The sequence below is a fragment of the Nipponia nippon genome, unplaced genomic scaffold, assembly GCF_047370975.1.
Source record: "Nipponia nippon isolate SJK-2023a ecotype South Korea unplaced genomic scaffold, ASM4737097v1 scaffold_10, whole genome shotgun sequence".
Lineage (NCBI taxonomy): Eukaryota > Metazoa > Chordata > Aves > Pelecaniformes > Threskiornithidae > Nipponia > Nipponia nippon.
In genome coordinates this window covers 1,134,373-1,149,081 of record NW_028262291.1, presented here as the reverse complement: position 1 = coordinate 1,149,081, position 14,709 = coordinate 1,134,373, and the positions used below count along the sequence as shown (strand labels likewise).

General features: G+C 47.1%; 1 protein-coding gene across 7 annotated transcripts in view; it reads right to left on the bottom strand.

The window, feature by feature from the left end:
• The window catches only part of PLCB2 (phospholipase C beta 2), a 63,303-nt gene that overhangs the window by 23,859 nt on the left and 24,735 nt on the right, over nt 1-14,709 (bottom strand). For 3 of the 7 annotated variants that reach the window (XM_087740034.1, XM_087740026.1, XM_009473957.2), the window contains 9 exons: nt 8,734-8,871; nt 8,182-8,261; nt 7,512-7,565; nt 4,660-4,735; nt 3,953-4,053; nt 3,088-3,254; nt 2,743-2,889; nt 2,265-2,422; nt 215-297 (listed from right to left, as the gene is read on the bottom strand). In XM_087740034.1, coding sequence (XP_087596160.1) covers nt 215-297; nt 2,265-2,422; nt 2,743-2,889; nt 3,088-3,254; nt 3,953-4,053; nt 4,660-4,735; nt 7,512-7,565; nt 8,182-8,261; nt 8,734-8,871 — 1,004 coding nt within the window. Of the gene's footprint in view, nt 1-214; nt 298-2,264; nt 2,423-2,742; nt 3,255-3,952; nt 4,054-4,659; nt 4,736-7,511; nt 7,566-8,181; nt 8,262-8,733; nt 8,872-14,709 lie in introns of those variants that run through there. The other 4 variants (XM_087739995.1, XM_087740001.1, XM_087740012.1 and 1 more) reach the window with 2 other exon arrangements.

The following is a 14,709-nucleotide window of genomic DNA, read 5'->3' as shown; positions in this document are numbered from 1 at the left end:
CCATCCCGAGGTAAAAGGCTGCACAATTGTGGTCATTCTCACTCTGCATCTCATGGCTCATCTTTCAGCTCTGACCCACCTCCAGTTGCTTCAGAAATCTCAACTGATGTTTCACTTCAGCTCAGGCACTCATTTAAAACCCAGCAGCCCTTGCCTGTATACTTTCTGCTCTGGACAACAGAGAACACCATTCTCCCAATCACTGGATACTCACGAGTCCACATGGTTCTCAAAGGACAGGATGACAGGGTAGAGAGATGTTTTAAAAGCACTTTCTGCGATGGCCTCAATGGCATCCTAAAGGAGAGGCAACGGTCAAAGAAAAGATCAGGACTCACTAATAACAGAGACATGCAGCTGACCTCCCACTGAACGGACTCCAAACTGACCATTGTCAGGAGCTTCTCTGCAAAGCAACTAAACTTCTCCCAGTAAGAAGGTGGGAAGTGTCATCTTTTTCATACCCGCCTGGATTTCCAGCTCCAGAGGATACAACATGCAGCTAAACTCAACAGCTTGCATAAAAAATGAAGCTGAAGGTATAAGAATATGAGTTTTTATTTTTGTTGCATAGTTCAGTGTATACATAAATGAATGCGAAAGCATCTTGCCAGAGAGGCAAGCCACTGCCAAATGCACATTGAATTGGTAGAGAAAGGTGTCTGCAGCACCAGATTAAACTGCTTCAAACCCTATTTATACTTACCTCTGAGCCTGTCCAATTTTCTATCATTTCACCTGCTTATAAAACCCTTCTGTCTAGTAGCAAACTGGAATGTTCAGTAACCAGCAGTGCTGACATTTCAAATGCAAATACCATGGAAACGTTCTCAGCATTAATGATGTAAGAAAAAATAACCATATTTTCCCCAAGCTCCTGTTAAACTGCCACAAACTTTCCACTATTTTCTTTTCTGGTGCTGCTAATTGACATGGTAAAGAAGTATCATTTGCTCCTTTGCAACTACAGTCCCCCACTCCCCCCAAAATCCTCGTTCAGCCATGACCTTAGCACTGAGGGAGGCTGCCACAGCTGCTCCTGCATGGACCACTTGGATTTTCTGTCACAGAAATCTGCAAGGTTCAGAGCAGGAGAAGCTACAGAAAAAGCTACTAAAAGGCCAAAGGCAATGGTAGAAAAGGGAGAGAGGTGTGGAGGGAAAGATCTATGTATTGTGTAAAACTAAAACCTGGGCACACGCTGCGTTAACAGGTTATAATTTCCTTGAGGTAGAGTCACGTGTTTTAGCAGAACTCTGCAATTACAGCAGCTACAGCTGTCATTATTTCTCCTATCTGTAGTGAACTGCTGTGCAAAAAGCAGCAGTGGTACTACAGGATTTGGGAAATTACCGACACTGAATATGAGAATACCTCTGATCTTAAGGACCGGGTTGTTCCCCCCCAAATATTCTAGTAATAGTGAAGTGTGGGAACCGGGGGGAAGATACGGAATAAGAATAAATAGCTTTAAAAAGAACCTAAAGTGCCTCCGCCTGTTGCAGCAGCTGTGTGAAGGAGTGCAGAAAAAATAAGTGTGATGCATTGATTTTTAACCTGCAAGCTCTCTGTAAGTTCTGTGGCTAAATGCTCTGTATTTCCAAGGGAGAAACAGGCTTTGCACTGTGCTTCTGAAGCCTGGGAGCTGCATCCTCAGGGAAGCCATCTGCCCAGCATGCTAGAGGGCAGTTGCTCCTCTGAACACGTTCCATGCGCTCACGTAATTAGGAAGTAATTGAAACCTGTTCCTCCTAAGCACCACCACGTGAGGCTGTAAGCCACAGAAACCTGCTGTAGACCAGTTAGAAAATAAACTCATTTTAACCGTTTGTTTTCTAAAAGCCATCTTGTTTGTTTCTCTGACGTGCATCTATCCGTAAATCCACCATGCTCACACAACTTTCTGTCCATACGTCCATCTTGCCACACAGCCCTGTGTATGTGGGCACATCTACTCAACCATCACCATCACTTCTACCCGACTGCCCGCATTCCCTCATTCATTCATCTTCCTCCAGCTAAGAACCTCTCTTCTGGTCCTCCCACTCCAAAAACGTACACAAACTCCAACCTATTGCGTATTTGTTCATCTTTCATTCTATCTGCACATTCATTCACTTGTCATCTTGCCATCCATCTTTTCCTCTCAAACATCTTTGCCCTCAGCCCACCCATTTGACAGTTTCCTCAGCCAGCCTCCTCAAACAGAGATCAGTCTAAAACCAAGCAGGGGAAAGCATGTATGGAGAGAACTCTTTCCATACCTTGAAGAGGATCTCAGTTGTCATGGTGAACCCGTGAGTGATGATCGGCTCCTCATCCGGGGGTCGGCCCTTCCAGCAATCCAGCTCCACGCAGCGGCAGCCAGCCAGCAGCGTCTGGCGATACATTTCAGGAGAGGAGATACCAGAAAACTGACCGGCTGGAGGAGAGCAGAAGGAGGGAGGCTCGACGTTAGCTATTCACCTGGGACAGTTTCTGCATAAACTGGAGCAACAGAATTCTCTGCCACCCTTGAGCAGGTGTACGTGGCAGACTGACAAGATGGTTTTGGTTACGGGGTGACATTTCTTCTTCTCACACAGCATTTAAGTGCCAGGCCCCTCAGAGTGCATTACAGCCCTCAGCCCTCCAAACTTCGGGGCAGATACCTCTGCCCGACTGATTGTCAGTGTCATTCATCCATCCCCGGTGGTGGTACGTAGGCGTTGGAGCTGAGGCAGACTCTGGAACTGCCCGTACCTGTTAAATACGTGTTGTGTGATGAATTGATGAAGTAGTGTGAGAGCGGCTGGGTCATGTCCTGGTACAGCACCAATTTGTCCAGTGCTATCACATTGTTCTCAGGGCCACAGAGAAACCAGACCATCCCCTCTGGAGACAACTGCCCTACATGGAAAACAAAGCTGTTAACAGCACCCAAACAAAATGGTTCTGGCACTTCCTTGCCAGTGCATTGCAACACGGGGGCTTCTGAGAATCGGGCTGATTGCTCCCCTGGGAAAGTCAGGGCAGCAGAAGGTGCGAGACCTTCTGCTATTTTCATACTGCCTCTACAGCAAGACTTTTGGGCTGGACAAGACTCACCTCTCTGGATGTTAATCCCACTGGGCTCATACTTCTCTATCAGGCTCTGCACCTGCTCAGGTTTGGCTGGTGGGAAAAGGATGTCATTGAGGCGAGAGTCTCGCTGCTTCTTGTTGATGAACTTTGCCAAGTGCTCTTTGGTCATGTAGGGCTTTGCTTTTAAATGGCTAAGGTGAGAGAATTACAGAGGAGCAGAGGTTAGGCCTGTGCATTACCAAGAAAACCTTTTCACAAAAGAGAGACTGGTCCTTCCTCAGGTTAGCAATGGGCGTCTGCCTCCCTGGGCCCACCAATTTCTGTTTGTCTACATTTCTACCTGTAAACAATGCTTCCCACTGTGGCCTTTCTTCTTTCTCACTAATTCAATACTGTCCAGAGGTTGTGCTGAGGGGAGCACAAAGAATATTTTGAGCCTCTGACTCGAACTTTAAAGGGACCTGAATTTCAGAGCACACTGAATTGCTTGCCCTATGAAATCAAGCCTGTTTAAGAAGTCACAGATTTAGCTACTTGAAAAAAGGTCACTGGCCATTTGCGAGAATCTATGCTTCTCACGCTGTACATGGCCTTGTTTGGGGCTAGCCACAAGCAGTATCACATTAGCATGATCCGGTGTTGACCTGCAATCGGTCCTCCTGATGGTGACAGTTAAGAGTCCCTGCAGCACAGTGAGGTCTCATCCTTTTTGTTCAGGCTGTGAGTGAAAGTGTTAAGTGCACTGGCACTGTTTTGTGACCTGGGTTCCTGCCCTTCTAAGGCCTGAGACCAGACAAACCACATAGCATAAAATCCCCTCGCCCCTCCTTTTTGCCTATCTTTTGCCACAAGAGATCAAGTTCTCTGCTGTGGCTTGAGGGAGACTTACTGTGAGGTAAATATCTCATCAATCTCAGGCCGTGGACACAGATTCATGAGGAAAGTTTTATACACGGTTTCAGGGAAGTCCTCTGGGTTGATGGCATCATTCTGAGAATGCAATAAAAACACGTCAGCATCACAAACCCACCACAGCTTTCACCTCTCCATTAACACCCACAGCCCAGCACTTGCTTGTGACAATGCAAGTAAGCGACTGGAACATCTGGCAAGGCGTTCAGGAAAGAACAGATGGAGTGGAGAAGCACCATAATGCCCTGTTTCAGAACGGACGGTTATCTGAGCTGTCCCGCGGTGCCTCTTCTGTGACGGTATAAAGCCAAAGCTGGATGCAGTGGCAGGAGCTGTCAGAGGCCTGGATTGTACTCTGCAGGTTGGTAGAAGCGCCAAGATTAACTGTCAGATCTGTTGCTTCAAAGAGCAGACAGTGAAACAGGCAGAAGGGAGCGTGCTGCTTCTTGTGCCACATAGTACAAGTGATGGAGTCGCAAGCGCTACTGCGATACAAACAGTAAGAACTGATTCTAGCAGGCTTGCAGTTAAGGCATGGCAGCTAGTGGTAACGAAAAGGTTTCACAGCAACTAAGAGAATCTGGGCTGATGATTTTTTTCATAGCCAAGGGCATCACAGTCAGAGTAGGCAAAAAGATTATTCTCAAACTAGCGAGACCTTTGGCTACCTAGTGAAACCCTTACCTTGCCCTTTGGAAGATGACAAGCACTTAATGCTGCTTCTACCCTCTTCCTGTCTGCAGGAAACATCTGAAAAATACTGACCAGACAGGGAAAAATCATCACAGAATCACAGAATACCAGGTTGGAAGGGACCTCGAGGATCATCTGGTCCAACCTTTCTAGCACAATCTAGACGAGATGGCCCAGCACCATGTCCAGCTGAGTCTTAAACGTGCTCAGCATAGCAGAGTCAACCCCTTCCCTGGGGAGATTATTCCAATGATTGACTGTTTTCATTGTGAAAAATTTACCTCTCGTCTCCAATCGGAATCTCCCTGGGAGTAACTTGTACCTGTTACCCCTCGTCCTCACCATGGGACTCCTTGTGAAAAGGGAGTCTCCGTCTTCTTTGCAGCTCCCCTTTAAGCACTGGTCCCTGGTGATGAGATCACCTCTAAGCCTCCTTTTCTCAAGGCTGAACAAGCCCAGCTCTCTCAGCCTATCCTCACACGGCAGGCTGCCCAGACCCTGGAACATCTTGGTGGCCCTTCTCTGGACCCCCTCCAGCCTCTCCACATCTGTTTTGTAAATCACCACGATGTAACAGGGGTGAAGTCAGAAAGCCGGGGTTCGGGTGGCTGGGAGCTGCAGCCAGAGCGCAAGACACTCAAAATGCAAAATGAAGGAGACTGACAAGACGACCGTAAACATGAACCAGAGAAGAAAGACAGTGTTTCTCCAAGGGAGTAACTGATGTACCAAGTCTTATACACCTATGGTGGATTTTTTGACTGCTGCCTTAATGCAGAAGTTCTGTATTCTTGCTATGGACTCTGTAAGAGCCCTCTCGCTAAACTGCATCAGCTGACTCTGAAAATCCCTCTTGACTGTCCTTCCCCTGCCCCTCTTGGAGGTGCCCCCGGTGGTAGCAGGCCTCACGCCACACATGCCCCAGGACACTTCCCCCACAAGACACCATCCCATGCGGTAGCTGGCATTAGCAAGGAGTAACTTTGTAGTCAAGACAACATTCAAAAAAACCAAACAGATATTGTGCACATTTGCCGCTTTGAAAAAAGGCAAAATTTTCTGGAACCAAAGGCTTTCCATGAATTCAAGGAACAAACTCATTGCACAGGCAAAGAAGCTGGCATACTACCGCTGCCACAGAAACCAAAGCCCGCCTCCGATTTAGAAAGCTGGGTACTGGTCTGCAGGGCAGGATTCACTCGGTCGAGCCTTCTGCTTAAAGCAGCCTCTTTGCTGCTCTATGGAACCGTAACAATAACCGAACTCTCCCTACTTTCAGAATATCCCAGTCAGCAGCAATGAGGTCTCCTCCGTGGATAAATTTAGACATCAGCTCTATTAAGCTCCTGGCATCGCAGGTGCTCACAGCCAAAAAGGCAAACAAAAAGTGCCAAATGTGTTGACAGGTGGAAAAGCGTTCGGTGGGAGCTGCAGCAGGCTTATGCAAACTCCGCGCATGTTGGTTCCCAAGCTGCCCTTTGCAAGGCAAAAATTGCAGCACCCTTGTTATGATTCAAAAGGGATTTAAATGTCTAAAGAAAAAGGCAGATGCTCAGTAGAATTTTCAGAAGAATTCAGGCATGGAGCTTTGAAAGCCTTACATATACCTGCACCTGGAGATACTGAGTATTTTTATAAATCTGGCTCTTAATCTGGACTGTGTAATGGTCTAATGCTTTACACAGTAAAGCATTTTTACCACACTGCAAGAAAGACAGACCGGGGCATTGAAGAGAGGTACAGCCTGTACCAGATATTTTTTCTAGCTTATTTCAGAAGAATAAGCTGTTTTCTCTCTGCAGTAATGCTACCTTACTTGCATTTTAAAGATCAATTCAAAGTACCCTTCCCTAGTGTGAGTTATTCATTAAAGACCTATACATTTTTAAAAGCTCTTTGATGAATAGACTGGTTTCTGACAGAATGAAATTCTGCTGGTTGGTGGTTTAGAAAACAAACAACAAAAAATGTTTATTGTTGAATAATGATCAACCATCCAGGAACCCATTTAGCCAGCACAGACTTAATCTAGAATCGTTATGCAATATAACACGCAGTAGGTAGCATATTTATTATAGGCGATTAGCACTTGCCTCTTGTGATGCTGTAACACAGCATAAACCTCGAGCCGCGGTGGTTCAAAACTTCCCCGTGAATACCCACAAATGTACTATCTGCAGGTCTTTATTCTTAAAACAAAAGATAATTTATGCACCCAAAAGGAAATTCAACATGGCAGTGTAGCCTTTTGTCACTCATTCATGAGCTGAATCAACATGGAGGAGCCATAGGATCAGCCATGGAGAGATTTTACTAGACAGTGAGTGGCACAAAATCAATTCTAGATTTATGCCATGCAGTGCAGGGGAGAAGTAATAGGCTGGTCTCTGCTTCAGCAGAGCAGCCTTGGCTTATTCTAATGGCAGTCCTATCCTGATGCACAAAGCCAGCCCTGGGGACAGCGAAGGGCCAATCTCCGCTGCTCTTTACTTGAACCAGCATTAACACTGGCCCAGAGGTCTGTCCTCAAAGGCGGTTTCCCTCCCATGCACAACCAGAGCAAAGACTGAGGGCAGCGCAATTACACCAGCGGAGAACGGCTGTAGTGGTCACATGTGAAGAGAGGAGGCAAGCGAAAGCAATGGACCCCTGCTTCGGGCTAGCTGGGGAGTCAAGTAAAAAGCTCTCCAAATACAGAACTCCTCATCTGAAAGGTAAAATGACCCCTACGCCTCATCCACCTTTCAACTCAGGTTTGCAAAACAGTCTGTGATCAGAATTTTACCAAAGTTGCTTAGTTTTGTTGATTATTTCTTGGCAGTAAAACAAATATCCATACTCACTTCCTGACAGGAATCTTCCCCTCTGCATTAAGCTGCATCTTCAGCTTCACCAGGCTGTGAAAAAAAACAAGATTATGAAAATGCACTTGTACAATCTTAGAGGTGCTCTTTAAGGAGAAAGAAAAAATATGCAATTGGGAAAACAATCTAACAGTTAACTGAAAATCAGGGTCCTACAGACCATCGTCTTAACATCAGACAGAAGCTGTTCCTGTTTCTTGGGAAGGAGAAACAGGCAAATTATACGAGCTTAGCTATCAGAAAGATTCCTCTGAAACATATGATACAGATATAATTATATCTCCTATTATTTAGCATTCTCAGCTATCCCAGGTTGCCAACCAAACAGTATTACAGAGCAAAGAAAAAGAGGCAGCACTTTGTTGGGGTGAGTGCTGTGACTGTGGTGGGAGACACATCTGAGGCTCAGAATTTCAGTTGGTCTAATGGCACGTGTGTATTTGACTGGCTCAAGCACTTCTGTGCCTGTCAGCTGCCATGCAACATACGGCCCAACCACCAACCCCACCCTGTGCCCTGGGGCTCCTGAGCTGACACAGGACTTGTTTTGGAGGCTGCCAAAGGACCTGGAAGCCTTTTCTTTCTAGTACAGCCAGAAAGGGCAGTACGGGAACGTTTCAGAGAACAACGTTTGTCAGAAATCACTTACATTTTCTCTAGGAAGGTGTACCGAGAAGCGTTGTACGTGAGGGGATTCCGAACGATGGCCATAATATCCTCAGCCCAGCTCTGGGAACAAACACACACACAAGACAGAGGCCGTTGGGCATTATGGAACTGCACCAAGAAGTACACAGCAACAAACAGTGAAAGGGCATGGACCTGTCCTGATACCGCTGGGCTACAAATCCCAACAAGTGCGCCCTGCGCTTGGCTGTATCACCTCCCTACTGCCCGTATATACTGGCAGCTGAAACTTTTCCACCGAGTCTTCTCAGCTGTCTGTTCATCCGTACAAAGCACATGAAGGACAAAAACGGGATACTAAATTTCTTCCACTTGTCCTTCTCCATGCAGGGCAGAAATTTCTAGAACTATGGAGGTACCGCATCTTACTGGAACATAAACCTGCTTGTTTATAACTTTGCCAGTAACATTGACAGGGTTCGGTTCCCTGCCTTCCCCTCTTCTTTCCTGCTCCCCCCTCAATGCCCCAATCCTTAGCGTTTCCCAGTGCTTCCCTGTCCTCAGGACCCAATACCTTGCCAACATTCTCCTTGTAGGACACAAAGTTATGGAAAGTGAGGTCCACCATGTCAGGGCCAGATACGATAGTCAGAGTCTTAAGCAGGAAGCTGTGAGGGTAATCCAAGTTAAAAACCTCTCGGAGCTTCTGGCACTGCAAAAGAAACAGAATAGATGGGGATGAAGGGAGAATGAGGCATACTGCACCTGAAAAAACAGGACCCAATCCAAACACTGACCCAGATTCACAGCTAGCTTTTCAAGGGTAGCAAAACTGTTTAATGTGATCTTCTTTTCCTTGGCTTTCCTTATTTTTCACCTTTATTCTGGGGCCTGCATTACCTCGATCCTCCATGGCACAAAACATTGTGACTAACATCGCTGCACAAACATGCTGGTTTGGTCTGAAAAAGTACAAGTTGGAGACTGGTCGTAAAGAAATTCCTTCTGAAGCTTCAGCCTGAACTTGCAGCCAAGCAGAGGACTGTTTGGCCTGCTCATACCAGGGGTGCATAAGCAGGTTATTGCCGACAGCCATTTATCAAAACACATGCTAAGAAAGTCTTTTAGATTACCATTTGCTGTAACCTGCCTCCACCACAAGAAACATGTTGTTTGGGACGCAAAAGGCCTACCAGCTTTCGACCTGGGCACTGGAGAGACGGGCTCTCTCCCTCCAAGTCACATTCCCTGCTAGCTGTCCGTTGCTGGAAGTGTTTTTTTCCACAGCAATTGCAGTATCCTACAGCGATGGCTCACCAGAGGTTTGTTTTGTTAAGTATAAAGCTCATCCGATTAGTCATACTTGGATTTCATCACCATATGAAAGTATTTATAGAATCCCTTTAAATTATTTAGCATTTTCTGCATTCCTACATAAGGCATCACTAAGCCAAGGTATCCTGGAGTTGTACTGACAGTTGCTATTTATAATGAAAGGATAAAATTCCCATGTCCTGGAATAAAGCACGGCAATTCATTATCTAAAGCGCAGGATCAATCCGTATCAAAGCGAACAGGGAGGCTGTCAGAGCACCTGCTCCTTCAGAAACTAAGGGCAAAATCCCTGATCCGGGGTTGTCAGCGGAGCAGGCCAGACTCGGAAGTTTAACAGGAGCCGGAATCTGAGCTCTCGCTGTACACACAAACCCACGGTCAGACACATGGCTGAGTTACTGCGCTGCAACAGGTTACAACATCAGTAACACCTTAACACACCAGACCATCACGTTAACTTCGGCAGAAGAGGTCTGACCTAAATGACTTTACAGCTGTGTTTGCCACGAACTCGGAGCACACACAAAGTCAGCCCATGCAGTTCAGCTCATGTTTAGGGACTTGCTAAGCTGCTACTAACTGGACAACGTCTGAATCTTTGCGAGTTGAAGAAAGCGAACTCCCTGATCTTAGACCTCCACGGACCTCATTTTAGCCCAAACCAACCGTAAATCCCCATACGCAACCACCTGTTTGCATCCCGCTGTGATTCAATGGAAGCAATTCCACTTCTGCTACAGAATTTTCTCTTTACATTCAGACTGTAACAGCAGAAACTCCAAAACAGCTCAGTTTCAGGTGTTCTTATATATCTGCACCATGTCACACACAGAGCCGTATATATATTTTATAAGGAACTCTGCAGATTTTTTGCCCCTACATTTTTCCAAATTTCTGGAGCCTTTGCAATTTTGACACATCTGCAGCAAACAGGCATCTTTAGGAAAACCAGGATGGCCTGGATTATAACTCGAGACCATCTGACTGCTGTCTCTCACTTCATAAAAGCAACTCCCCGCAGGGGTAACTCTGAAACCTGTATAATCCAAGAGCATTTGGAGGGAAAGAAGGAGAAAGCAGTCAGCCACCCAGAAGATTTGCCTGTTTTCTAATAGTTAGGGAATTTCTGAAATGGCTCATTTTTGCGAGCAATTGTCCTTCGCAGAAGTGAGCAGCACCCACCTACCCACACCGCCTTGCCGCGCTCACAGCAACTTCTTGATGGAGCTTAACTTTTCATTACAAGCGGCAAGGCGTTAGGATTTTAACTTCAAATTTAACTTCATCTTGCAAACCCACTGGCATTTGTTCAGCTTCCTTACCTCTAGTGTTGTAAATTAAGCTAAGACAATAGAGAACTTGTGGTTTATGCTGAACTCATTTCCTGTATTTGTTACGACTGGGCTCCTCCCAGCCCTTCCTTCTCTGCAAGCTGGTGTCGCCCGGCTCTCCAGCAGCCGTTTCTGTTCACGCCACGTCCCCAGCGAGCCGAGTGCTGCATCGGAGCGTCTGCCTTTATCTAGCTGTGCCCCGCCAGACAAACCTGACGCACGCCGTCTTTGGTCACGGCCTGGTATCTGATCACCTTCTCAGAAGAAGTCGTCCACGTTGAGCCTTAGCCTGCGCAGCTTTTTATACACCATGCCCTTTACCAGCATTAACTTACCACACCTCGGTGAAGTTGATCACTTCATTTTATGAGAAGCAAAGTGCGGGGGGAGAGGAAAGGATGATCTTGCTAGGGATCTAAATTGGGTCACGTTTTCCCAGCGAGTGGCCTCCTGCCTGGCCTTGAGCGAGTCACTCGCTTACTTTGTGCTGCCTACCTTACCTGGGGATCACCTCCCTCCCGGGATAAACGCCACGATGGTGCCGTAACACCGAATGAAGGTGGCGAGAGAGGACCAGAGACTGTGCCCAAGAGCACTGAACCTGACGCCACGTCTTGCCTCTTTGATGACCTGTACTCCTTTAGCACCTTGTGCTGCAGCTTTGCTATGTAATTACTTAGCGTCACACTGCAGGTGGCCATAAAGGAAAAAAAGGAATTGCTATGTGAAAAGCAGGACAACCATATTAGCCATGCAAATCAGAGGAAGGGAAACATGCTTAGCAAATCCACTTAAAAAAAAAACCCAAACAAACAGAAAACAACCCACCGGCAGAATGGCTGAAACACAGATTCAGCTTGCATTTCACTTCCCACCCTCCTGATTTCCCTAAAATCCTCATCTCTACAAACCAGATTCATAGTCCAGAGAAAATCAAATTCTTATGCAAACATAAACAAAGAGCCAGGCCTAATGCAAGAGGCAGAGGCAGACAGCCCTTTCGCTACTTGAAACGGGATACAGCTGAATGACAGCCGGGATTTGCCACAGCTGCCTGCGCTCACCGCACTCTGGCAATTCTCTTCATGAAACGTGCTACGTGATGCAGTGCTCCTGGTATCAGCACACAGGGCACAACAACAGATCTTCTCTTTTGGAGAAGACAGGTCTCGTTTGCTTGCCAGAAGGGAAAGGGAGCACCAAGATTATTCAGATGCCCTTGGCTCTGCAGGTAACACTCACGGCCTCGTTAGCAGCACTGCTCCATCAGGGGACTCAGCAACAAGACCAATTGCTGGGAAGCGGGGAGGGCTGTCCTGCCGCCGTCGGCACGGCGGGGGCCAGCCTGCCTCTGCGCCGAGCATCTCAGCGAGACGAGGCAGGAAAAAAAATACGCAGATGAAGCACTCTCAGCTCTCATTGCTGTCTTATCTAAAGGAACCGGAAAATGCAGCAGCACACAGATTCACATGGCACAAAATAACCCGGGGTGTTCTGGAATCCAGCAGGAACATGCTGCGAGGGAGAGATGCAGACTGCATCCTCAGTAACTTCTGTCCCTGTGGTCTAAGAGCTCACACTGCAGAAAGATTCAAGAGGCAGAAAAGGGGCCCAGCATGGGAAAAGGCCATTATTCAGATGTGACTGTTTCCTTGCTTGGCCCCTGCTCCACTATTTATAAATCCTTTGCACACCATGGGCTTCTACCCACTTTTCTCTTGCATGCACACATCTCAGTTTGTCTCCATATGGCTTCTTGTGATCGCTCTCTTATTCGGAGGCCTGAACATCAGATTTTGTTCAGTTCCATCCCATGCTCATGCACACTGCTGAATCCCAGCGTAGCGCCAAGATGATGCTCGACCCCCGGAGCTGCCGCCTTCCCCCGCGATGCAGCGGAACGACTGACCACCCACAACGTGTTTATAGCCCATGGCTCTGCCCTCGGCTCAGCTCCGAGCGCAGTGTGCGTGCTCCCTGCACTGGTGGCTCCTAAACACTACTTTATCATCTCAAAATATGACGTGTGAAATACCACGGTATAATTTTCTCCCTTGTACGTGTTCAGTTCAGAGTCTGCATCTCCGGGTTCAATAACAACAAAATGCATATGGAGGATGAAACTGTTTTATAATGATGACAGTCAGAAAATACAACTTCTGTTTTTATGAAAAATTATGCTTGTTTCAAAGCCAATGCCTGCTGAAGTGTCTAAACAAAACCCAAGATGAAGCCAACAGCCCAGCAGTCTGGCCTAAAACATCCCGTATTTTGGTCCTAATTATTACATTCTCTGTCAGCGTTCTGGGGTCTCGGTGCATCAGAAAAACCAAAACGGAGCAGCCGTTATTGTTCCTTGCTACTCAAAGGAAAACACAGAATTGCATTGTAAATAACATCTTGATCTGCTTCGGCATGCTGCTGAACTACGTTCAATAGCTTTTTATCTTGTCTCATTTATGTTCAAAGTCCCTGCCAATTCTTATCTTTATTACTCTTGAACATGCGCCAAAGTTCATTCTGCCCTGTCTCTCAAAAAGAATTTCCATGGGGAAAACACACTGCAGAACACCGAGTAGCTCTCAAAGAAGATAAAGCGAAGAGGGTGAGAAGGGGAAACCTGCACGTGCATGGAAGGGGTGGTGGGAGGACTCGAGGGCTGTGTGTATGCTTATGTGCTGACGTGCCGGAGGCGAGGGCTCAGGAGGGGGACGGGAAGAGAGCGAGAGTCTTTGCTCAGAGAGCACGGCTGCCCCCCACCTCCAGGCAGGTTCAGTCCCAGGAGTCCTCTCCTTTGGGGCAAACAGCAGTGGCCCTTCTCATGTGGAGGTGGTTCCTGCTGCTGCCAGCCCTTAGTGACTTGTCCCTTTCTCATGCCACGCTTACCCTGCTGACTACCTACTCCCTGAACACTTGCAGTGCGAGGAAGGGGGTCCCACCGTCCCTGCCTCCCAGCCCGCAGGGACAATGCTGTGTGACCTGGACTGGCAAGGGAGTGCGTATGACGGCAGGTCTTTTCAGAAGTGGTTTTCTGCGTGGGCGTTTGGGTGTTATTCTTCTTGCTGTGTATAGAGAGGTTACAAAACAAAACCCCAACCTCTTGCTTAGCAGCAGCGGGAAAGTGTTACCCAAAGCAGGTAACTCCCAACATCCACAGTACAACCACCCATTAGCAGGGAGACTCATTTCACCTGCATCGGTCCGGAAAGCTCAGGGCATCCACCCTTGTGCAGCTTGAACCACAGCCAAAAAGCACACAGTACCTTGCAGAGGAAAGCAATCGTGCAGATGCTCTCAATAAAGCACTTTCCTTCCTTGTAAATTCCTTCAGCCACGATTCAGTAGGAAAACCAGATCACAGGCTTCGCCTCACAGAGGCTGTGGATTTACTATGGCGTCACTTGCAAGGGAGGGGAGAGGAGGGGAAAGGGATGCTGGATGTTATTGGTGCTACCCAAAGCTCTTCCAACAGCTGTGATCTTGTTCTCCGTGTCTTAAATATCATCCAGCAGCCCCTTCTCCTTCACTTTTAACCAATGAAACAAGTAACCGTTTGTATTAATTTCAGCAGTTAAATCCCACAACCATTCCAAGCCATTATTTTGTAACAGGGGAGACAGCACCCTTTTTCATTCTTCTGCCCTTCGCCTCTAACAGATCATTGTTTGCTTCGTCACACCACTTTTTCATGTTTATACCTTTTTGTAACGATGCACCAGGCTTAGCTGCCCTACATGGAGGGTGCGGTGATTCATGTTAAGACATTTTCACTGCTTTCTGCATTCCTTTGAGCACGTTCTGTTCTCAAGAAAGCCAGCTGAATACACAGCCGAGCGCTTCAAGCAAGCCCTGCAGAAGCATCCTGGATAGTACAGCCACATGTA